The sequence below is a fragment of the Myotis brandtii genome, unplaced genomic scaffold, assembly GCF_000412655.1.
Source record: "Myotis brandtii unplaced genomic scaffold, ASM41265v1 scaffold902, whole genome shotgun sequence".
In the NCBI taxonomy this organism is placed as follows: Eukaryota; Metazoa; Chordata; class Mammalia; order Chiroptera; family Vespertilionidae; genus Myotis; species Myotis brandtii.
This window is the reverse complement of record NW_005371709.1, coordinates 3,016,047-3,038,616: the sequence shown is the minus strand read 5'-3', so window position 1 is coordinate 3,038,616 and position 22,570 is coordinate 3,016,047. Positions and strand designations below refer to the sequence as shown.

At 52.7% G+C, this 22,570-nt stretch overlaps 1 protein-coding gene across 1 annotated transcript in view; it reads right to left on the bottom strand.

Moving 5' to 3' along the window:
• SLIT1 (slit guidance ligand 1) overlaps positions 1-22,570 on the bottom strand; it is a 158,310-nt gene that overhangs the window by 26,068 nt on the left and 109,672 nt on the right. Inside the window, exons 11-25 of the mRNA XM_005885463.2 lie at positions 22,189-22,260; positions 19,568-19,639; positions 18,741-18,884; positions 16,253-16,416; positions 15,610-15,633; positions 15,319-15,463; positions 15,160-15,234; positions 14,833-14,976; positions 11,087-11,230; positions 10,592-10,758; positions 9,396-9,528; positions 7,682-7,750; positions 5,640-5,711; positions 4,089-4,160; positions 3,202-3,273 (exon numbers count right to left, since the gene is read on the bottom strand). Of these exons, the coding sequence (XP_005885525.2) occupies positions 3,202-3,273; positions 4,089-4,160; positions 5,640-5,711; positions 7,682-7,750; positions 9,396-9,528; positions 10,592-10,758; positions 11,087-11,230; positions 14,833-14,976; positions 15,160-15,234; positions 15,319-15,463; positions 15,610-15,633; positions 16,253-16,416; positions 18,741-18,884; positions 19,568-19,639; positions 22,189-22,260 (1,569 nt within the window). The remainder of the gene's footprint in view (positions 1-3,201; positions 3,274-4,088; positions 4,161-5,639; positions 5,712-7,681; positions 7,751-9,395; positions 9,529-10,591; positions 10,759-11,086; positions 11,231-14,832; positions 14,977-15,159; positions 15,235-15,318; positions 15,464-15,609; positions 15,634-16,252; positions 16,417-18,740; positions 18,885-19,567; positions 19,640-22,188; positions 22,261-22,570) is intronic.

Sequence of the window (22,570 nt, the reverse complement as noted above, 5' to 3'; positions counted from 1 at the left end):
TTGGTTTCTTTAAAAAAAATAGTTTATTGATTTTTTTTGAGAGAGAGAGAGAGACAGAGAGAGAAAATATCGATGTAAGAGTGAAACACCATTCGGCTGCCTCCTGTACCCACCCCACCGGGGATTAAGCCCACAACCGAGGTATGTGCCCTTGACCGGGAATCCAACCAGTAACCTCTTGGTAGATGGAATGACACCCAACCAACTGAGCCACACCAGCCAGAGCTGGTTTATTTATTGCTAACTGGGTCTTGCCTAATGTTCTCCTAAAGAAAATCTAATTTACAGATAGGTATGAGCTCAAATTTTGTTTTAGAAGCTTTGGGGTTTTGTTTGTTGTTTGTTCACTTCCCATTTGAAGAACAAAGCCTCTAGATTTTGAGCTGGAAACAAGGTTAGAACATATTTAGGCATCATTCATTTTTCATGGGGAAAGAGGAAAGGTCGTTAACTTTACTTTTAAACCCCAGAATAAAAGATACACAAAAGGGGGAATCCGCAGGCATTTCAGAAGGTGGACCAGATGATTGACAAGCTCTTGCCTGGCAAGGAGGAGAACTGAAGCAGACACTTGCCATGGGCCAGGGGTAAGCAAAGGAGGCTGTGTGGGCCCAGAGCAGCAGCAGACCCTGGTGCCCAGCAGAGACGAGCACAGGTTCCCTCTGGGGAGAGGCATCTCCAAAAGATGAGCTCACAACCAAAATTTACCGAACAGAAGTGGAAACAAGCCCCTGTGAATGGGAGACATCAAGGGCAATGAACAGCAATGTCCTGGCCTGGCCGCTGGAGCCATCTCCAGCCAGGATCCCTCCTGCCACATCCATCCGAACCGGCCTCCACAGGCCACCATGGCCTTCCAGGATTTCCTACAACTTAATTCTTCCACCGTTCCCTTCTGCCTATAGAATAAAGTCCAAACCCCTTAGCATGGCACAGAGACCTTCCCAATGGAATCCCAATGTCCCTTTCTAGATTCGTCCCTTCCCGCTCCACACTCCTCACCCAATCAAACCCCCTACATCCTATGCTGGACAACACAGCATCCCTGAATATGTCATTGACTTTCTTGCCTTCATGCCTTTGCACATGCTGTTCCCTCTTTCTGGAATGTCCTTCCCCATCTTCTCCAAATGGCAACTTCCTAGTCCCTTTCCAATGGCAACATAGGTGGCACCTCCTCTGTGAAGCTCCTCAGAGTTCCCCGGAGTTAGTCACTGCCGCCTTTGAATTAATTTAATAGCATCGTAGATGGTCACGGAGGGCAGAGACCTTACGAAAATTCTTTAGCACGTGACTCACTGTGGTTACTCACGACATAGTTATTGAAGCAATTAAGAATAAATAAGGAGCTCTGGAATCAGACACACCTACGTTCAAATTCTGTCTCTGTCATTTCCTAGCTTTATGACCAAGGGCCTCTGTTGAACTTTTCAGGGCCTGGGACTGTGAAATGGAAACAACAAATCCCACCCACTAGGACAGAACCTGTCACCCATTCTACTCCCGTGCAGACATCCATAATCAATCACTGCACTCTTCCCACTGAGCCCAGAGGTGCTGGCATCCTGTGTGGGCCCAAGAAGGTCCCCGTCAACATTTGTACAGCTGACGCAGAGCAGAAAGCCTACTTCTCATTCTGGTCATGAAGTAAACAACATACCACAGATAAAGTAGTCACACGTAGCAAAGTGTTTGTCCCAAGGACACCCTCATTGAATGACACTGTTATTATTTTACTTCCTCAAGTCTAAGGTTGTAGATGTACTGATTGGGCAGGGTGGGGAAATATTACCGTATTAAATACAGAGGTCACTTGTAAGGTACACTCTGATTTCAGAGATTAAACTCTGGACAAGGCAAGTCTTAGAACTGAGAAAATCCAGGGAGGTTGTTGAGTGAATGAACTCAAGTAGAGATGCTGGGGACCCCAGGCTCCCGAGGCCCTGGGTACTTGGGTGTAGGGCGGAGAGCAAGAGGGTGCAGTGACACCCAGGGTCCCAGCCGCAATCCATCTGGCCTGAACGCTGCCTTGTCAGACTGTAGCTGAGACTCCAGGAGAGAATGCTCTGCGCCTGGCCTCACCGCCAGAATTAGCTACTGCTTTTTCATGTCTTCACTTTTTTTATTGTGGTGAAATACATTTAACATGAATTTGCCGTTTGAAGCCCTGGCCGGGTAGTTGGTTAGAGCATCATCCTGATATGCCAAGGTTACAGGTTCGATCCCGTCAGGGCACATACAAGAATCAACCAATGAATGCATAAATCAGTGGAACAACAAATTGATATTTCTCTCTCTATCTCTCCCCTCTTCCCCTTCCCCTCTCTCTCTAGTAAAAAAAAAAAAATTGCCATTTGGATAATTTTAAGTGTGCAATTCAGTGGCATCAGTTACATTCACAATGTTATGCAACTATCACCACTATCTGGTTCCAAAATTGTTTCATCACCCCAAGCAGAAACTCTGTACCCATTAAACAAAATTTCCCCGTTCCCCCTGCTCCCAGCACCTGGCAACCACCATTCTCCTTTCTGTAGCTATGAATGGACTATCCTGGGTATTCAGATCAGTGGGGCCATGCAACATTTGTCCTCTTATGTCTGCGTTATTTCACTTCGCTTGTCTTCAAGGTTCCATCCATTTTGTAACAACATATGTCACCCTTCCTTTTTATGGCTGAATACAGTACTATCCTATTGTACGTATATACCACCTTTTGTTTATCCGTTTATCTGCTGATGGACACTTGGGTTGTTTTTGCCTTTTGGCAGTTGTGTGAATGTTGCTGCTATGAGCCTGGGTGCACAAGTATCTGAGTTCCTGCTGTCCATTCTCTTAGGTACATACTTAGGAATGGAATTGTGGGATCACACGGTAATTCTACGTTTAGCCTTTTGAGGAACGGTGAGTGCACTGCTCTTTAAGAATAGCTCATGCAGGTAAAGTGCTTGGCAACCAGCAAATGGTCACTATTACTTGCATTGATGCTTGTGAAGAACTGTTCGTAGATTCCATCGTTGCGACGGATGAAACCCTGACTGTGTCAGAGTCTGCGATGGGGAGCGTTTGAAGTTCACAAGCTAACTTGGTTTCAGGGTGAAAGCAACACATTCTGATAGTCTCAGGAGGCAGGGACTTTCTTGGAATCCAAATTCTGTTTAAATCCAAAGAGGCCCCCAGACCGGGGCCGGAGTTACTTACAGGTGGGACAGGGCGGTCACGTCTGCGAAGATGCCCTCTGGGAGGGTGGAGATGTCGTTGCCATGCAGGGACCTGAGGAGAGAAGAGGCTGTGTGTGCCTCACGGGGAGACAGAGCCTGCAGAACGGATGGAGGGTGGTGCCACCTTCTGCAGAGAGGGGCCTGGTGCTGTGAGGGAGACGGCCCCACCTCAGAGATGAGCCTACCCTGCTGGCCACAGGCAGCGGAGAGGGACCCTAATCTCCTCGCAGACCACCCCGCCCCTCAGCCCTCCTGGGGGACTCTCTTTTTCCATCATAAATAACTCGGCGCCATTTCTGTTTACGTAGCAAATGGAATGCATGCAGCCAGGAGCCTGAGGGGTAGGCTTTTTCTGGGTAAGGCAGTTAGTCCACAAGCCATACATTGGGGTGAACAATGTCACCTTGCCCCAGATGGGGCTGCCAGAGGATTCGTGTGCGTGGACGCAGGAGGGGCCATCATAACAGGCGTGACAGGGGCTTTGATCACAGGGCAAAACCTCGCAGTGGGAATTCTTAGAAAAGGTTCATGAATTTTACAACACTCTCCATCTGAACAGGAGACGTGTTCAAATAAGAGGTTGCCTTGTCTTGGATGCCCCCCTTCCCCCCCCCACACACACACAGAGACACACACACAGACACACGCTGCAAACACAACGTGGGGCAGACAGCAGCCCCATTTCTCAGCTACTTTCCCATTCATTCCTCGGACTCCTTCAGGGCTTAATGAGCGTGGACTGGCCCCCCACCTTTGGACACAGTTGGCCCTGCTGGGGCCCCAGACCTTGGGACATTGCTCCCCACTGGGTGGGGGCCGGGCCCTCAGCGGGGAGATTTCCCTGGAGGAATGAAGCGGGAGACTTACAGCAGACGCAGGGAGCGCAGCCCCTGGAAGGCCAGCGGAGGGATGCACTGGAGGGCGTTGTAGCTGAGGATCCTGAGGGAAGGGAGGGAGGGAGGGAGAAAGAGGGGGTCAAAGAAAAAGAATTGGTGTTCGCCTGGGCTGCGGGGCTGGGAGGGGCGGGAGGATTATCAGGGGCCACGAGGAGACTTCTGGGGGTGACAGAAGTGGTCACAATCTTGATTGTGGCGGTGGCTCCATGGGTGTGAGTGTAAGTCAAAATGCATCAAATGATACAATGAAGTATGTGCAGGTTTCTGTATATTAATTGTGCCTCAATGAAGCTGTTTTCCAAATAATAGAGGAGGGAGCCGCTCCTATCCCAGGAGAGGGCTGTTTCCCCGGCAGCAGCAGGTCACTCGGACCGGCACTGCTCAGCCTCAGCACTGTGGACAGTTCTTTGTTTGGGGGCTGTCCTGGGCATGGTGGGATGCACCCCTGGCCTCTGCCCATGCGATGCCAGGAGCTCCCCCTGCCTTCCTCCAGCTGTGACATCGAAATGTTTCAGGCACTGCCAAATGTCCCTGGAGGGCAGAGTCGGCCCTGGTAGAGACCCCTAGACCATGGCAGCTTCACACACAGGCTCGTGAAGACTCTGAACAGGGCACATGATCAGTAAGCAGACCCTGGGGCAGGTGAGTGTGGTGGGGGAACCTGCACGTCGAGGCCTCGGTCCCTATTCTGCTCCGCAGCCTGGCTGGCTCAGGACCCCATCCTGGCTCTCCTGTGTGGCCGCAGGAGCACCGAAGGGAAAGTTCAGAAGTTTGGGCACATTATCGGCAAACTGAGATACACTCTTAAGCCCCAGACAAATATAAGGGATGCTTGTTACCGCTTTCTTGGAATAAAATTAAAACAATCATTATATTATGGGCACAAACATGTTCAGAGGGTCACTGTTCACAACAGTACAAACTGGAAACAACCCAAATAGCCATCGACAGTGGAATGGGTGAGGGAAGCATGGCATTTTCCTACGAGGAATCCTATACAGCAGTGAAAATGAGCAGACCACAGCTTCACACAACACAAGTGGGTCTCACAAACATCATGGTAAGTAAAAGTATATATTCTGTAGGTTGCAATTTATATAAGGTTAAACGTGGGCAAAATTAAAGCTCATTGTGTAGAAATGAATTTCTAGATGGCAACACCATAAACACCAAAGATGTGATCTTCGTAAAAGTCAGGGCTACCCTGAGTGGAGAAGGGAGAGATAACAACCAGGAAGGGACAGGGTGGCTTATGGGTGCTAGCTGTGTTCTAACTTTTCGCCTTAGGTGTATTTACACATGCGTGCCAGCTTTACGATTATTTGTTAAACGGTATGTTTACATTTTTTTCACTTGTTCATACATATATATGCTGGATTTCACAATAAAAAATATTTTAAAGAGTGTTTTCGGCTGGCAGCCCTGACACACTCCCTGACACACTCCCTGTGAGTGACCGGGGACGGGGAAAGTCTCGTTCGCCATAGTGGGAACCCTCCCACCACTCCCCACTGGGACTCACAGAGTGGTCAGCTGGCTCATGTTGGTGAAGGAGGAGTTGCTTAAGGAGCTGATCTTGTTGTTACTTAGGTCCCTGGAAAAGACAAGAGCCCCCGACAGACGGTTTCATAGTAAGAACTGCCCCGACATTTGTCCTCCTTCTCTCCTTGCCTTTTCAAGTGCATCTGAGCCCCTAGGGGAGCTGCCTCATATTAGAACAAAGAAAGGTTGTCTCTCTCTTTGGCCCTCTGTCATCAGCCACCAAATCACTCCACCCACCCCCTACTCCAGCCCCTCCCCACCACACACACATTAGAACAGTCAAAACACATTTGCTACAATTGTGAGCAAAGACAGATAAACTGTCAAAATTCTGTAAGTCACCCAGCCAGCGTGGCTCAGTGGTTCAGCACCGACCTATGACCCAGGAGGTCACGTCACAGTTCAATTCCTGGTCAGGGCACATGCCTGGGTTACAGGGTCAATTCCCAGTGTGGGGTGTGCAGGAGGCAGCCGATCAATGATTCTCTCTCATCATTGATGTTTCTCCCTCTCTCTCCCTCTCCCTTCCTCTCTGAAGTCAATAAAAATATATTTTTTTAAAAAATCTGTAAGCCAGTGCTGCTCTAAGTAGTCAGTCCTTGAACCGAATATTCCATACAAGGAACTTGTGCCAAAATGTGACCTCCTAGGACAGTGATGGCGAACCTATGACACACGTGTCAGAGGTGACACGCGAACTCATTTTTTTGGTTGATTTTTCTTTGTTAAATGGCATTTAAATATATAAAATAAATATCAAAAATATAAGTCTTTGTTTTACTATGGTTGCAAATATCAAAAAATTTCTATATGTGACACGGCACCAGAGTTAAGTTAGGGTTTTTCAAAATGCTGACACGCCGAGCTCAAAAGGTTCGCCATCACTGTCCTAGGACACTAAACACAACTAACTGTAGCTAACATGTTCTTCATAGCGAGACTTCCTCAATGAAGGAAGCAAAATGTGGGTCACATTCGGTGCAAGTCCCTTATCGAGTGTGGACCTAGTACAAGCAGTCCTTGGGCTGCTGCTGGCCCACAGACCACACTTGGCGTAGCGATGCTCCAAGCCACGCTAAGATGGAGCATTCTCAGGACTTCTTTTTTGGTAGAATCTGGCCAATGAGCAGATAAAGGCAACTGAAGGGAGGTGTTAATTAGGCTGGGAGGCTAAGAAGAGCTAATTTATTCTGAGGTCTTGTTTGTTTTTTATCCTCACTTGAGGATATTTTCCCATTGATTTTTAGAGAGAATGGAAGAGAGAGGGAAAGACAGAGAGAAATATCAATGTGATAGAAACACATCGATTGGCTGCCTCCTGCACACGCCCTGACCAGGGCCTGGGCCCTGGAGAAGCCTGCAAGTGAGGTACATGCCCTTGACTGGAATCGAACCCAGGACCCTTTGGTCCACAGGCCAACGCTCTATGCACTGAGCCAAACCCTCTAGAGTAGTGGTTCTCAACCCAGAAATCAGGATTTTAAAAAGCTTCCCAGGTGATTCTAATGTGCAGCAAGGTTGAGAACCACTGCTCTAGAGCCTGAGGTTTATTTTGTATTTTTTCATGAGGTCAAAACAGAAAAGCTCATGTTAGTCTCAAGAAAAATTTAGTTACAGATACTTATTTGTAGCACCCATATTCCATATTTGGTTTGGGGGCTTAGGTTGGACTGAGAAATTTCCCATAACCCTCTACATCTGCCCTGCCTCCTGCCTTTGCAAAGCTGACCAGCATTAATAATAATTATCAGCCTAGAAGGCCGTTTGGGAAGATGGTGGGGAACAATGCAATTCCAAAGCATGACCACTAGGTGGCAGAACTGCTCTATGCACAGATGTTCCCAGAGGGAAAGGGTGAAAATTAAACAAAAACAAAAACAAAAACAAAAAACAAAAAACAGAATCAACACAAGTGGGGTCAGTGGGGAATTCCAGTAAAACTGGAGCCACAAGGGTCAGATGCTGATAGCCCTCCTGTCCTCTGGGGCAGGTCTGGGGTCCTCAAGTCGCTTGGATACTCACACAAGCTGCAGGTACTTGTAGGTGGACAGCTGTCCCGGAACCAGCGTGAACTGGTTCCCGTCCAAGTAGCTACAGGAGAAAACACAACAGTCAGTGCACCATCTCCGCCTGCCCAGGCTGGGAGAACCTCTCCCTGCAGCCAGGGCCTCCTCGCTCGCATTCTCTCCTTCTGGTAGACCACTAACGGCCCCGAATCGCTAACTGGGGGAGAAAATACATAAATCTTTTAGGCGTTTTGGGCAGGTGCCACCCAAAAAACTTGGTAAAAGCCACTGAGACATGAAGCCTCCTTTGGCTCCCTTTCCGCTCCCCTGTCTCGCCCTCTCAGCCTCCTCCCCTGTGGGCACTGCCCGTGTTCAATCCTGGGCTCCTGGCAAGCTGCCTTCTGTCCTGCCAACCTTCTGGGACCCACTCTATGCATTGCCACTCAAGTCAGAGTCCATAAAGCCACACCCATCCAAAATTCCCCTAAAACTTCCCCAAAGCGTAGAGCTTGGGATTCAAGGAGCTTCAAGCCTGCCCTCCTTCCCCCACCATCACTGCCACCAGCTATCCTTGCTAAGCAGTGACCCAAGTGCCAGCTGCTGATGCCCCAGCTGGGCTCCCTGCACAGGACCCTCACCAACTGCAGCCCTCAGGATGGCTCCAGCTTCAGGAGTAGCAACATCAGTGCTGTCCTCGCCCTGACCCATCCCTCTGTTGTCACACAAAGTGACTTCCTGCCCCCCCATCTCATTGGTTCTGCTCAGCAGCCCTTCAATACACCAAGTAGCCCCATTTTACAGCTGGGAAACTGAGACTGCGAAAAGTCAAGTGGCTTTCCCAGCATCCTTAGAGTTGCTATGAGACACCAAGGAGAAAACTGGGATTCTGACACTGCGACAGAAAACTGGGCAGGCGATGAGGTGGGCGAGTCACTGGACAAGGACTGCAGTGGTTGATGTGTGTGTGTGTGAAGAAATAGCCAGCCTTGATGATAATGGAAGAATAAAATGAAAATTTCATGCTCTCCCCATGGGGAAAAGCTTGGCTGCGGAGGCCTGGAGGGACCAATCCCAGGGGACAGGTAGAGCTGGGGGTTGACCACAGCCTTCCACTGGGAAGTGCCTGTTGAAGAAGCCGGGCCTGCCGTTCCCATCCTCGCCCACCTGAGTTCAGATACCAAACCGGACGTCCACCACACACCCAGTGCTGATGGGAAGGCAGGCGGGCCATTGCCAACACGGCTAGCGGGAGTAGGAAGGAAACAACTTTTCTGGAAGGCCGTCAAAGGCAGCGGGAGCCCTGACAATACGCCGTTCTTTGGCTAACCTCTTCCCCGAAGGGACACTCATCTCGGCGTTATTCATGACAGTAGAAAAATGGAGACAATTTAAATATCCAACAAAGAGGGATCTGCTATACAGTTCATCATAGAGTCATGTGATGGAATATTATGCAGCCAGTAAAAATCGCTTTTGTGAAAGTTTTCATTGCAGAGCAGAATGCTCATGAGATGATGTAAAGCGAAAAAAATTAATGTTATTTCTTCTTTTAAAGGCAGAGCTTAATTTAAAGGAATGAAGCGCTTGCCATGGGTGACTCACGCCATCGGGGGACTGCAGAGGGGGGTCAAAGCAAAGCTCAAAGGCTTCTGGGAACCAGTGTCGCTGCAAGGCCCTAACTCCAGGCTGCTAGTCAGCTGATATCTGCCCTGGCACCTTCTCCTACTCACAGTTCTGTGACGTTCTTGGGGATGCCCTTGGGCAGGCCCTGGAGGTGCTTGTTGCTGCATCTGACCACGGTGTCCAGGCAGGCGCATTCCTGGGGGCACTGTGGGCGGGGCAGGCAGCTCCCCTCCTCCTGGCCTGGGGAAGAAGCCACATCAGTGAGGGGCAGGCCTTCGTAGTGCCTCCTGTATCCAGGGCCCTGTGTGGGGAGCCGCAGAACAGAAGCCCCTCCCGGACCCTCCCTCAGGCGCCAGAAGTCTCCTCTTGGCTGTGCCCCTCCCCTGCCAGGGACAAAGCCCCTTGGACCTGTTGTGAGGTTAATACAGGTCTTGGATCGATCTCTTCTATCGTGGACCCAAGGCGGCCCTGGGCACAGCAGAGAAGAGGGTGGCAGCCACACGTTTTCTTGAGCACCTACTATGTGCTAGACACTATCGAACAGTCTCCTTAGCAGTGCAGTAAGGGGTGCCACTCTTACCCCTAGAATGTATGAGGACAGAGACGTATCTCTTCTTTGTTCACTGAAGGAACCTAGTACCCAGAGCGGGGCCTGGCACACAGGAGCCCTCCCAATAGATCCGTGGGATGGGTGAATTTCTCCTTGACTGAGATCTGGGGAGGTTAACAAACTTGCTCAGGTCTGGAGACCAGTTAGGAGCAAGGTGGGCTCTGTACCCATTGCATGTGCGAGACGGTGTGAACCTGTAGTCTGCAGTGGGGAGGTTAACAAACTTGCTCAGGTCTGGAGACCAGTTAGGAGCAAGGTGGGCTCCGTACCCATTGCATATGCCGGACAGAGTGAACCCGTAAGCCTGCAACACCTGGAGCAGCCAGGGGGCAGGCCTCTGGGTTAAATGTACTTATATCAAGAAAACCTACTAACATGTTAAGTGGGACTTTCTCGAGAGACGGATACTTGGTAATGTTTACTTTCTTTTTTATTATCCATATTTTCCCATTTTAAAACAATAAGCATATTATTGCTCTTATATCACACAACACCACCAGGCAGGGGTAGGGTGGGTGCAGCACTGAGAGCTGCCTCCCTGCTCCTTGCTCCTCCCCATCAACAGAGCCTCCCTCCCACCGACCTCTCCACTCAAGGGCCTGTCACAGGGCGCTGCCCGCCACTCCACTCCTCTGGCCTGGCCCAGCTCTCCCTCACCTGCCTCCCAGGGGGCGGGCAGGGCATCCGAGTTACCTTCCTCACACCTGAAGTCCGGGAAGGCCACGTCCTGCAGGGGAATCTGCCGCAGGAAGTCTGGGTTCTGGCACCTCGGGTTCCCGGTCACGATCTTCCTCTTCCGCAGCCAGTCGCCCAGCCAGGCCAGCTGGCAGTTGCAGTTGAAAGGATTGGCCAGGAGGTTTCTGGAAGAGACAGCTCGTGTGACCACGCAGACACCCGCCTGTCTCGGCTCCCCCAGCAAAGCCCTCTGCTGCCCGCCACGCACTGTTCACACAGCCACCCACACTCCCCCAGACACCCAGCCAACCACTCGCCCAGGGCAGCATTCCAGCCTGGTGAGCCCCAGATTTCAACACACCACGGGGACCACACATCCCCTGAGTTTGTCCTTGAAAGTAACCAACAGGGAGACATGCCCTGGGAGGGCAGGTGGGCGGGGTTCCCAGGTGCAGATGCTGACGCCAGAGCCCCGGCCCACGAGGACTGCGCTGAGCAGAGGGCTGGACTTACAGCGTGGAGAGGGCCTGCAGGGTGTCGAAGGCTCCGGGGGAGATGGTGGCGATCTGGTTGTCGTAAAGCGAGAGGAGGCGGACGTTGCGCAGGCCCGTGAAGCTGTCGTTGTGGATGCAGCTGATACGATTGTTCCTCAGCATCCTGGGGCGGGTGGGGGAGAGTCCACGCTGTGCCCTGTGGCCATCTGCCTGAGAGGTGCATTGGCCACCACCAGCGAGTTCACAGATTCTCCCCGGGAGGCACTGAGCCCCAGCACCTGAACCCTTCACACCTGTGCCCCCTCCAGACCCTCCGCCTCAGCAGTGCCCTCCTCTGCCTCCAGCCCATATGGCCTCACCGCAGCCCTCTCCTTCACTCCCTGGGTGCCCAGTGCCTCCCCGCTTCCAGGCCATGCTCCACCTCAACACCAGAGAGACTTTCCTCAAACCTAACCCAGTCGTGTCCCTCTTCAGCCAAAGCCCTCAGTGGCCTCCAAACTGCCCACAGAATTATGTTTAAACTAGAGGCCCGGTGCACAAAAATTTGTGCACGGGTGGGGTCCCTCAGCCCAGCCTGTGCCCTCTAGCAGCCTGGGACCCCTCGGGGGATGTCTACCTACTGGCTGAGGCCTGCTTCCCGGGGGATTGCGCCTAAGCTGGCAGTCAGACATCCCTCTGGCAGCCCGGGAGCCCTCGGGGGATGTCCATTTGCCAGCGGGGAGCAGGCCTAAGCTGCATCTGCCCGAGAGGTGCATTGGCCACCACCAGCGAGTTCACAGATTCTCCCCGGGAGGCACTGAGCCCCAGCACCTGAACCCTTCACACCTGTGCCCCCTCCAGACCCTCCGCCTCAGCAGTGCCCTCCTCTGCCTCCAGCCCATATGGCCTCACCGCAGCCCTCTCCTTCACTCCCTGGGTGCCCAGTGCCTCCCCGCTTCCAGGCCATGCTCCACCTCAACACCAGAGAGACTTTCCTCAAACCTAACCCAGTCGTGTCCCTCTTCAGCCAAAGCCCTCAGTGGCCTCCAAACTGCCCACAGAATTATGTTTAAACTAGAGGCACGGTGCACGAATTCATGCACGGGTGGGGTCCCTCAGCCTGGCTGGCGATCGAGGCCAATTGGGACTGTCTCACCCAGTCCTTATTGGAGTGATCAGGGCCTGCCAGCCAGGTGGGGAGAAGGGCCAATTGGGGCTGTTGGCTGGCGGGGAGGGACCACAGGAGGTTGGCCCGCCCCAGTAGGTTGGCTGTGGGAGTGGACATTCAGCATCTGCTCCCTGGTGGTCAGTGCGCATGATAGTGACCCGTCAACCATTTGGTCGTTTGGTCATAACAGTTGCTTAGGGTTTTATATATATATAGATGCTTTGCTCTTTAGCATGTCCAGTAGACCTCTGGAGCCTGTCCAACCTGCCTCACACCAGCACCTGCCCGCCCTCCCAGAGAGCGTAATTTGCATGTTTCTCTTTTATTATATAGGATGCTTTGCTCGTTTGCATGTCCATAGACCTCTGGAGCCTGTCCACCCAGCCCCACACCAGCACCTGCCTGCCCCCGGAGAGCAACACACTGTCCACTCCTTTGTCCTGCAGACCTGCTGCCCAGGCCTGCACCGCCCTGCCGTCCCTGGCTAGGATTTCCATCTACAATGACCTCCCTCCTCGTTTATATCTGCAAAAGTTTCTGTTCAGATAAACCTGGCTCAGTTCTCCTCCCCAAGCAAAAACGAACCCAAGCCTGACACAGAATAGGCAATTCCCAAAAGAAATTAAAATGGTTTATGAGCAGTCACAAACAGTGTTCAAACTTAATAGTAATCAAAGACATTTTCGCGATATTACATCTTCGCCTGCCAAACTACAAATAAAAACATAATAATAGTAAGTGATGCTGCCCAGGTCGGCAGGGGTGTGGGCGAACGGGCACTTTCACGCCTGGTTGGCGGAGAACGACTTTGGGACCTCCCTGGAAGGGCACTGTGTGCTCTCACCCAGCAAGTCTGCGTTCAGGAATTTCTCATAAAGGAGTAATCCTAGGTGGGCACAGAATTGCATGACAAATATATTGATCACAACATTGCTTATATTTAAACATTAGAAATAGTCTAAATTTCCAATAACATTCAAAGTGATGCTGTAAAAGACATTTTAATGAATTGTAAAGGTGCTCATGTTGTGTTTCAGAAAAAAGCGGGTTACAAAAGAAAACGTATTATGGGATCCATGATAAAGTCTGTATGTATGCATGCACGTATGTGGGTGCGTATGTGCATGTGTATGCAGGTATACACATTGTTTCTGCAGGGTGGAGGGGCTACGGCGTTTCTGCTCTGTCCCAGCGCCAGCTCTCCCCTCTCCTCTGTCCCCCCCCAAGTCTTCCTCAGAAAGGACCCCAGGGACTGCTCGGCACCCTCACTCAAGAAATACAAGGTACACAGCCTGGTAAAGTGGCCACACTCTGTTCGCAAGGGAAAAAGCAAACTGCAAAACACAGCAAATAATAAAATCCACTTTTTGTAAAATGGAAAAAAATCCCCAGGAGTCCTTCCTACACTCATGGACCTCACCCAACCTCCACGTGAGCTCAGAAACAAAGCTGGAGCCTGCTGCAGGGCCGGCTCCAAAGCCAGGCAGGGCTTCCAGACCCAGGCGGCCCAACACAGTAGCTACTCCCCACAGGTTGCTATTTAGATTTAAGTCCATTAAAAGGAAATAAAATTTTCCCTGGCTGGTTTGGCTCAGTGGCTAGAGCGTCGGCCTGCGGACTGAGGTCCTGGGTTTAATTCCAGTCAAGGGTTGCGGGCTTGATCCCCAGTGAGGGGGGCATGCAGGAGGCAGCCGATCTATGATTCTCTCTCATCACTGATGTTTCTATTTCTCTCTCCCTCTCCCTTCCTCTCTGAAATCAATAGAAAAATATACATATACATATACATAAACAGGAAATAAAATCCAAAATACCATGTACATATACATATACATATACATATACATATACAGGAAATAAAATCCAAAATAACAGGAAATGAAATTTAAAATTTAGTGCCTCAGTAGCACTAGCCACAGGTCAAGTACTCCACAGCCACTGGGGGCCATGGTGCCGGACAGTGCAGACGAGGGACATTTCCATCACAGTGGGAAGTCTGACTGGACGGCACTGTCTACTGGACACGCTAAAGGTCTGCATGACCACTGAGGAGCCGGCGCTGCCTGGGCAGGGTGGCCCACTGCACCGTTAGAGGAGGGGCAGGTGACCCGGGATCCCACTGGGTCTGATGTCTGGTTAGCTCTGGTGGGCTCTGGGCTCATGGGACCCCAGCGTCCCCAAAATGGTGGGCCGTCACTGCTTGCCCCCCTACACCCACGGGGTCTCCTCTGCAATGTCCCGCCCTGGGGCCACCAGCCTCTCCTGCCTGCCGTCGAGCCAGTGCTCCCGAATGGAACACGCGTGCTGTGTGTGCTCCTGCAGCCTGACCACAGGGCAAGGAGAGGGACCTCCAGAAGGCCCGCCTCCCTCCACCCCTTCACCAGGCACCGGCCCCGCAGCCCAGGGAACAAGAAACAGGCCTCACCACAGTCACCAACGTCTGATTACTTGGCCCACTGCAGTCAGGCTCCTCAGCTGCCCCTCCTCCTGCGAACTGGGGCCAGGGAGAGGGGGCCTCCCACCCTCTTCTCCTTTCCCTTTAATGCAGACACCCGCACTCTGGCTTTTGCCTACCGAAGTCCCTACCGCCACCACCCTCTCCCGGCCCCCACACTCACAGGGTCCTCAGGCCGTCCAGGCCGCGGAACATGCCACTGCGGATGGACTCCAGCTGGTTGGCGGTCAGGTGCAGCTCGCTCACAGAGGCAGCGCCCTCGAAGGCCCCGTCTTCGATTTCTGACACCTTGTTGTTGCTCAGATTGCTGGGAGAGGAGGTGGCGGGAGGATGACGGAGCTCAGGACCCCCTACCCCCTTCCGACACCCAATCCCTGTGCACAGGAGCCCTGCCCCCCTACCCCGCAGGAGCTCCCCCACACCCAGAATCTTCCTTCTGCATCCCCGGCCAGCGTCCTGACTGCAACCTTCCCGCCAATGGGCAACTCACATTTTCTTCAGATGGGTGAGTTTTTTAAACATGCCAGTGGCCTCCAGGATGGAGATCTCATTGTTGTTTAATCGCCTGTAAGAGGCAATCGAGGGAACTTACACACCGTAAATGACAGACATTGAAGTATCTTTCAGTGCGGGGGGCTGGGGGGCTCACAGCTCGGCGGTGGACTGGGGGATGCGCTCGGGGATCTTGGTGAGCCTCAGGCTGGAGCACTCCGCCACGCCGGCCTCACAGCGGCACTTGTGGGGACAGACCACGTCGCTGTTGCACTCGCTGTTCAGCTGATAATCCTCCGTGCCTGCGGTGAGATGGCCGGGGCCGGGTCTGAGGGCTGGGGCAGGCTCCAAGCAGGCTCGCCCACCCCCTCAGGCTGCTGCCCCAGCCTCCTGCCCACCCACGACCACCGTCCCACCCGGACGGCCCCCGGTTCCCCCACTTTCCCACCTGGAATGAAGTACTGCTCTTTGGCTGCAAAGGGAAACACCATGACGTTAGTGGGATCGTCCAGGACTTGCAAGAAAGCCCAGGCCCACTGCCCAGCCGGACGCACCCCAGGAACAAGGCTGGGGTCCCAGACCAGGGCCCACCTGCCCAGCCCCTGTGTGGAGAAGCCCTTCCTTGCCCAGGCCAATGCTGGGACAGCACCCCACCCAATTACACCTCTCAGGGAGGGCCAACGCCACGGGCACTCTCCCGTGCGCTGGCACAGATGGGGCTGGAGGGCACCAGGCCTCCAACCAGAATCCAGGCTCAGAAGCTGACCCACCCTGTCCCGGGACACAGGCTGTTTCTGCTGCCTCCGGACCTGGAGGAGGCCGCTCTCTCACTGGGAGGGTCGCAGGCCTCCGAGGGTCTTAGGCTGAAAGTGGTACGAGAGACCTGGCCTGGGGGTGGAGGACCTGGGTCCTTGTCTGGGTCCTCCCTCGGACCTCCCCTCCCCAGGCTTGGGGTAAAACAGGGGTGGGAACGAACACCATTCAGATCCACGTCCACAATTTGGGGGCCACACCCGGGACATCCTTGCTGGAGCCAAGGAAGCATCTCGGGCCCCGAGCAAACGGAAGACAGACGGGGGGCAGGCAGCTACCTGAGCACCGGAACTTCTTGCTCTTGATCTGCCCGATGCGCTTGTTGGCCAGGCGCCCGGGGCTGGCGCAGCGGGCCCCGCTCGTCTCGATGGGGTTGGTGCGCAGGAAGTCCCCCAGCCACTTGAGGTTACAGTCACAGATGAAAGGGTTCTGGGCCAGATGCCTGTGCAAAAGGGGCAGGTCAGGGGGCAGAGCTGGGGCTCAGGATCTGCGCTGACCTCCACCTGGATGAGTGAGCCCCCCCCCCCCCCCCCCCGCTGGCTCTCAGCCTGAAGTCCGGGCTGGCCCTGGGGAGACACGCACCACCTGAGGGCACCGCTTGGGGGCACCCACCACCCTCAGAGAAGTCTTGCCCAGCATCACAGAGAAGAAGGGCTCGGCAGCTCTGGGGCCCCTAGCTGTCCCTGCCACACTCCCCCGGCCAGCCCCCGTCCCGCTCCTGCTCTCACCTGGCCCTCCCTCTGCCCGGGGACATTTCACAAACAGAATGGAGGCAGGAGTGACCTGCGGCCAGGCCAGAGCACCGCAGTCCTGCCGCAGGTGAGCTGGCAGAGCAGGCACCAGGACCCAGGCTGCCTCCTCCTGGCCATTGTACAGGCCGCCCCTTGCCTGTGACCTCTAATTGCCCATTCTTGACAAGATTTCCCCGTGGTGCGCCACCTTCCTCTCCAGGCTGTAAGGAAATCAATTAGCAGGAGGGGGCTGCGGGCGGGTTCGTGGGCTTTAATGGGTTTGTCTTCGTGGCTGACATCCCAGCCGACGTGCAGAGTCCCCAGGGAGCAGGACTCCGTGCAGGTGTTATCTGAGGATAAACACTGTGGCGGGGATGGCAATGACAACAATGGCTACGACAGCATTGGTAATAAACGCCCATGAAGTGCACATCATCAGGCCCACAGGCCAGCACATCGAGTCAAACTATAGGGCCCGGGATTAAAGAAGGACACCACCTATGTGCCTAGTTTAACCAAATAGAAGATGACAAGAAACTTCCCTACCCAGAAGCATGCCAGCTGGAAATAAGGACTCGTTATAAAAGCATGACCACAACCACATTATCAAATGAAGAAGGAACAGCATGCCAGCTGGAAATAAGGACTCGTTATAAAAGCATAACCATTGTGGTTATGCATTATCAAATGAAGAAGGAACGTTAGAATTCAAACGTCTCCATTTCAGGACCCCTAATGAACGAGTGGGTCCAGGCATTCAGATCAATGGCCGTGTAAATTACAGAAAGAGAGACAACCAGACATCATGTGCCTCCTGTGCAAGTACACGGTCCTCCCTATGAAGTCACTTTGCCCAAAAAAGAAAGGGAAAAATCGGAACCTGGCCAAGCTCCTAGATGTACATTTCCATGTTCAGGACAGAGGAGTGTGTGAAACTACGCCATGGGGACTACAACCAGGGAAGTCCATACTGGGGGACACTCCACGGAACCAATAATGCAGTGTATGCAACAAACAAACTGCAAGGAGAAAGGGAGTGGAGAGGACACTTATAGATTAAAAACTGAAGTGACACATCCGCCAATACCAGCCAATTGTATTGCACAGGCCTAATTTAAATCCTGATTCCAACAAAATTGCCTTCAAAATTGTATAACATGTGTGAGACACTTGGAAATTCAGTAATGAGATATCTGATGATATCCAGGGATTAATTTTTAAATGTTCAAGATATAATAATAGTGATGTGGTTGTGTTTTTAGAGTCCTTGCCTTGTATACATTTGTGTGAAGTGACAAGTGATAGATGATAAATGATGCCTGGGAGGCAGGGAAGAGGGGAAGTGTAGATGAAAGGAGACTGGCCCTAAGTTAAGCTCGGTGGTGAGTACTGGGCGGGTCACAGTACCACCTTTAATATGCTTGTAATATTCTATAACAAAAGATGAAAACAAATTCCTAGTGCCGTTGCTCTCTAATTTTTAATCATCATTGCCATTACTAGATTTTATCTGATTTAAGACATTATCCATTGCAAGAGGTACTTTTATGTATTATCAAGAAAGAACAAAATGTCAATTAAATGATGCCATCGACATTGCAATGCACCCCAATTTCAGAGCTGTTAATGTGGAAACAATATGTGTCTTAGAATCAATGGACATTGTTATTATTATTACTATTATTATTAACTGTAGCCAGCATTTAAGAAGCATTTACAACATGCTAAGCTCTATACAAACATCCCCTTTAATCCCATAACAACCTTATGAAGATGATATCCTCATTTTATGAATAAATAAACGGAGGTCCAGAGAAGCAAATTAATTTGCCCAGAGTCACACAGCCAATATGAGGCATAGCTGGGATTTGAACCCAGGATTGTCTAACCCGGTGCCTGTGCTCTTTCCTCCCTAAGAGATGATTCTGGTGAGAAAAAGGCACAGGTCAAGACGGTTAGCTGCCTGCACCAGGAGGCTGTTGCCTCCCCCTAGGTCTACCTGCTGGGCAGAGCGGGGGAGGCAGAGGGCACTCACAGGGTCTGGATGGCCCGCAGGGAGGTGAAGGTGCCCTTGGCGAGGCTCTGGATCTTGTTGTCGTACAGGGAGAGAAGCGAGAGGTTCTGCAGGTCCTGGAAGGCGTCCGGCCGGATGCAGTTGATCTTGTTGGCGTTCAGGAGCCTGTGGGCAGACCAGGGCCAGGTGGTGAGGGGAAGGCACAGCATCAGACTCACCGACACGTCCTGGACACCTTCCTGGGCGCCGAGCAGGCACAGGGATCTGGCCGTCTGGGTGCCCACTCCACGCAGAGGCGTGGAGAACTCTGACTGCCTCCTCATTGCACGGGGACCAGCTCAGCCACCCCCTCTTCTCTCTTTCAAGGAACCGCTAGAGGTGCCCCTGACATCCCCGGAAACCAGAGAGCATTGGGGCAAAGCCACCTCCCAAAGGCCGTGGGAGGCTCCTCCCCCATCCCAGAGTTCTGTGGGGTCCCAGGCAGCTGAGAGGGGCTCTGTGCCTCTTGGGTCCTGGGAGAGAGCCCTTGCTTGAACTCTCCTGGTTCGAGGAGGCTGAGCTGGCCTGGGTGGCCCATGTGGTGGATAGCTCTCCTCAGCCATGCCGGCCTCCTTAGGACCAGCCTGCATCGCAGCAGCCTCTCGTTCAGGCCTCCCGCCATCAGTCCGAGTCGCCTCTCTGGCCTCCGCAGAGCCCCAAAGCCTCTCACAGCCCTACTACATCTGCCATCCTCCAAGCTCCTCGCCTCCAGGGAGTCCCACACCCCAAAGAGGTGGGAAAGGCCAGGCTGGGAGGCCAGAGGAATACTCCCAGGGCCCCACCCAAGCAACCATCCGATGGGTCCTTACAGGAGCTGCAGGTTGTACAGGCCGCCAAACACACCCCGGGGGAGGTCTGTGATCTTGTTCCCATAGAGGACCCTGGAGAAAAGGCAGCAGAGGGGAGAGTTAGAGGACAGCCCGCCAGGCTGGAGGTTTGTCATAACGAATTGCCAGCAGATGGCAGTAGAGTGATTAAGAAAGAGTCCCCTGTCCTTTCTAGGTGTCCCGGTTAATGATTAATCTGCATTAATCAGTAACCGGTTAACAATGCAGATTAACCAGTAACTGGTTAATAATGTGGATTAATTATTAACAGGTTAATAATTCGGATTACTAACCGGTTAGTATTGCAGATTAATCATTAACCGGTTAGTAATTCGGCTTAATTATTGACCGGTTAATAATTCGGATTTTGTGATTAAAGAAAACATGATAATTTCAAGAGAAATATCAAAAGTGCTTTATTCAAAGTAATGTCCCTCACTAGCACTTTTCTTCCACATAAAGTATTGAATTAAAACTTCCCGCAAATACTCTTTTTTTGACATGAAATTCGACTTTTTTTTTATTCGACATTTGTAAGCATAAAAATATCTATGATGTTTAACACCTTCAGAAAATTTGACACATGAAGTTCTGAAGCTTGTTGTCAATACAACAAAATAGCATACATATCAAAGCGCATACATATCAACATATGTGTAACCCCATCAATTGAAAAAAATCCGCATCATTAACCAGTACACCTAGTAGTTTGCATACAAGTACGCTAAGGGCTCGAGGTGGCTGTCACCCCATTACTGCAGGCACAGCCCTCCCTCCGTCCACACATGGGCCCCACAGAAACCTGCAAAAGGACCCTTCAGGGAGCCTCGTGGGAAATCAACCTGCTCTGGGACCCAAAAGAGACCGTTCAGGGAGAAATCTCATGGCGGGAGTAGTTAGCGTGTGAGCTCCCGCAGGTCAAGCAAGTCTGTGGTCAGACAAAGCACCGGGAAGAAACAGACCACGGTGCTGGCTGTGCCGAGATCCGGGCGGCGGGACTGCAGCGGGTTTCTGTACTTGGGTATGTTCAGTTCTCTGCACTGAGCGAGAATCCGTGTAATTCGAAAAAAAGCAGAGACTCAAAAATGCTGTGCAGGCCGGAACGGGCTCAGGCAGACCAAGAGGAAGGAAGGGGGTTGGGGAGTGGGGTCTATTTTATTCCCAACATCACAAGCAGCACCCCCCTCCCCACACACGTTCCCTTTGAGCAAAGACAGTGTGCTGCCTCTTCACACATGACTTCCAGATCATTCCCGGAGGAGGGCCGGTAGGAGCAAAGGCCCCGCGGTGGGGGCGGGCTGGCGCTGGGGGAGCCCCAGCGTGGCTTGAGTGGAGGGACAGAAGCTTGGATGTCGCCCATCCAGCACCAGGCAGCCTCTGAGACATGATCAGGTTCCCATCTGCAAAGACCCCCCAATCTGCTGTGTGGAGAAGGGAGTGGAGGGGGCAGGAGTGGGTGCAGGGAGTTAAGAACAGAAGCCCACTTAGATGTGTCACCGACACGTCCAACTTAGAAGGAGATCCATTCGCTCCTCAGAGAAAGAGGCCTGCATTGTGGCAGCCCCTCCAGGACCTGATCTCTGCCACCGACAGTGGCCCACGCCCAGCAGCCACGTACTGCTGTGTGGTCGTACACTGCACGTCCTAAGCAGCGCCATTCACAGGAAAAGGGTGCACACGAAAGGCACTCAGCAACGGGGGCTGCATCCCCCTCCACTTCCCAGGACCCTCATCTACGTGAGGCATGTGTCCATGCTGCCAGGGGGCAGTGAAAACACCATTCCTAAGAGGAACACAAGGCCCCGGCCAGGGAGCTCGCCTGCCTACAGGCACCCTGAGCGCACTCTCTGCATAGACAACATGCTGTGGGACCTCAGAGAGTGAGGGGCTTGGTGAACATGGGGGGGCGGGCGGACAAGCAGGGGTTCTTGGAAAAAGTGAGAGGAAGTAACATTCCTGAGTGAATTTTTTTTGGTGTTGCTAAATTTAATTTTTCCGAGATAAAATTTTGATGCTGCATGATGCTTTGTAGATTTACAGACCCCACCCCCCACCCCAGTAAACCCTTGAGAAAGGGAAATGCTGGAGAGAGGTGGAGGAAAATGCTTCCTTCGCATCCTCACCACAACTTGGGATCAGAGCATGCTGGGGATGGAAGACACAGGTGTGGCAGATGTCACAGCTGGAGCGGTGGGTGCTCCATTGTAGGTGACCTGGGGAAGGCTCAGGAGCATGGAGTGCTGGGCTTCTGTGGGGAGGCAGGGCCAACAGGAAAGCTGGGCCCAGTCCAATGACTGCCACAAAGCATGCTGGGAAAATCCCCACTGTGGTGGGGAGAGCATCACAGTTGCCAGGGCAACAGCTCTGCCTGATTTTCCATGCACTCAGTCCTGGATTCCCGCATCCCCTCCCAGCTGCAGAGGGTCCACCAGTGAGGAAGGGGATGCTGGGCATAGCGACCCTGGACTTTGCAGCCAAAGGGAAACCCGTTGAGGCCGGGAGGGTGGGGGCTGTGCTCTCTCTCCAGCACCCACTGGAGGGGCTCCAGGCCCTGCTGGCCTCCTTGGGAGACACCCTGGACCCTGGCAGGTGCTGCTACTCACAGTGAGTTCAGGGAGCGGAGGCCCTGGAAGGCATCAGGTGCGATCTCTGCGATCTGGTTGTTGCTCAGGTCTCTGCAGTGAGAGAGAGAGAGGGTGGCTGAATCCCTCAGCGGCCACCAAGCCGTGCCTGGTCCCCTGCCCCTCCCAGATGCCACGGGAGGGCAGGGGCTGCTTTGAAATTAGAAAAGTGAGGGGCCCTTTCTCCCCTCCATCAGGAAAACCCACGGCCCTATCCCCCTGTGCGGTCCCAGGGTCCTGGCGGATGGGACACTCCAGCCTTGGTCTGTTTTGACAGCTTTCCCCCACCTCCCAGCTTCCCCAACATCCCCTCTTATGTCCATGGCGGCTCCCATTGGTGCCCAAGCTGAAATGGAAGGATGAT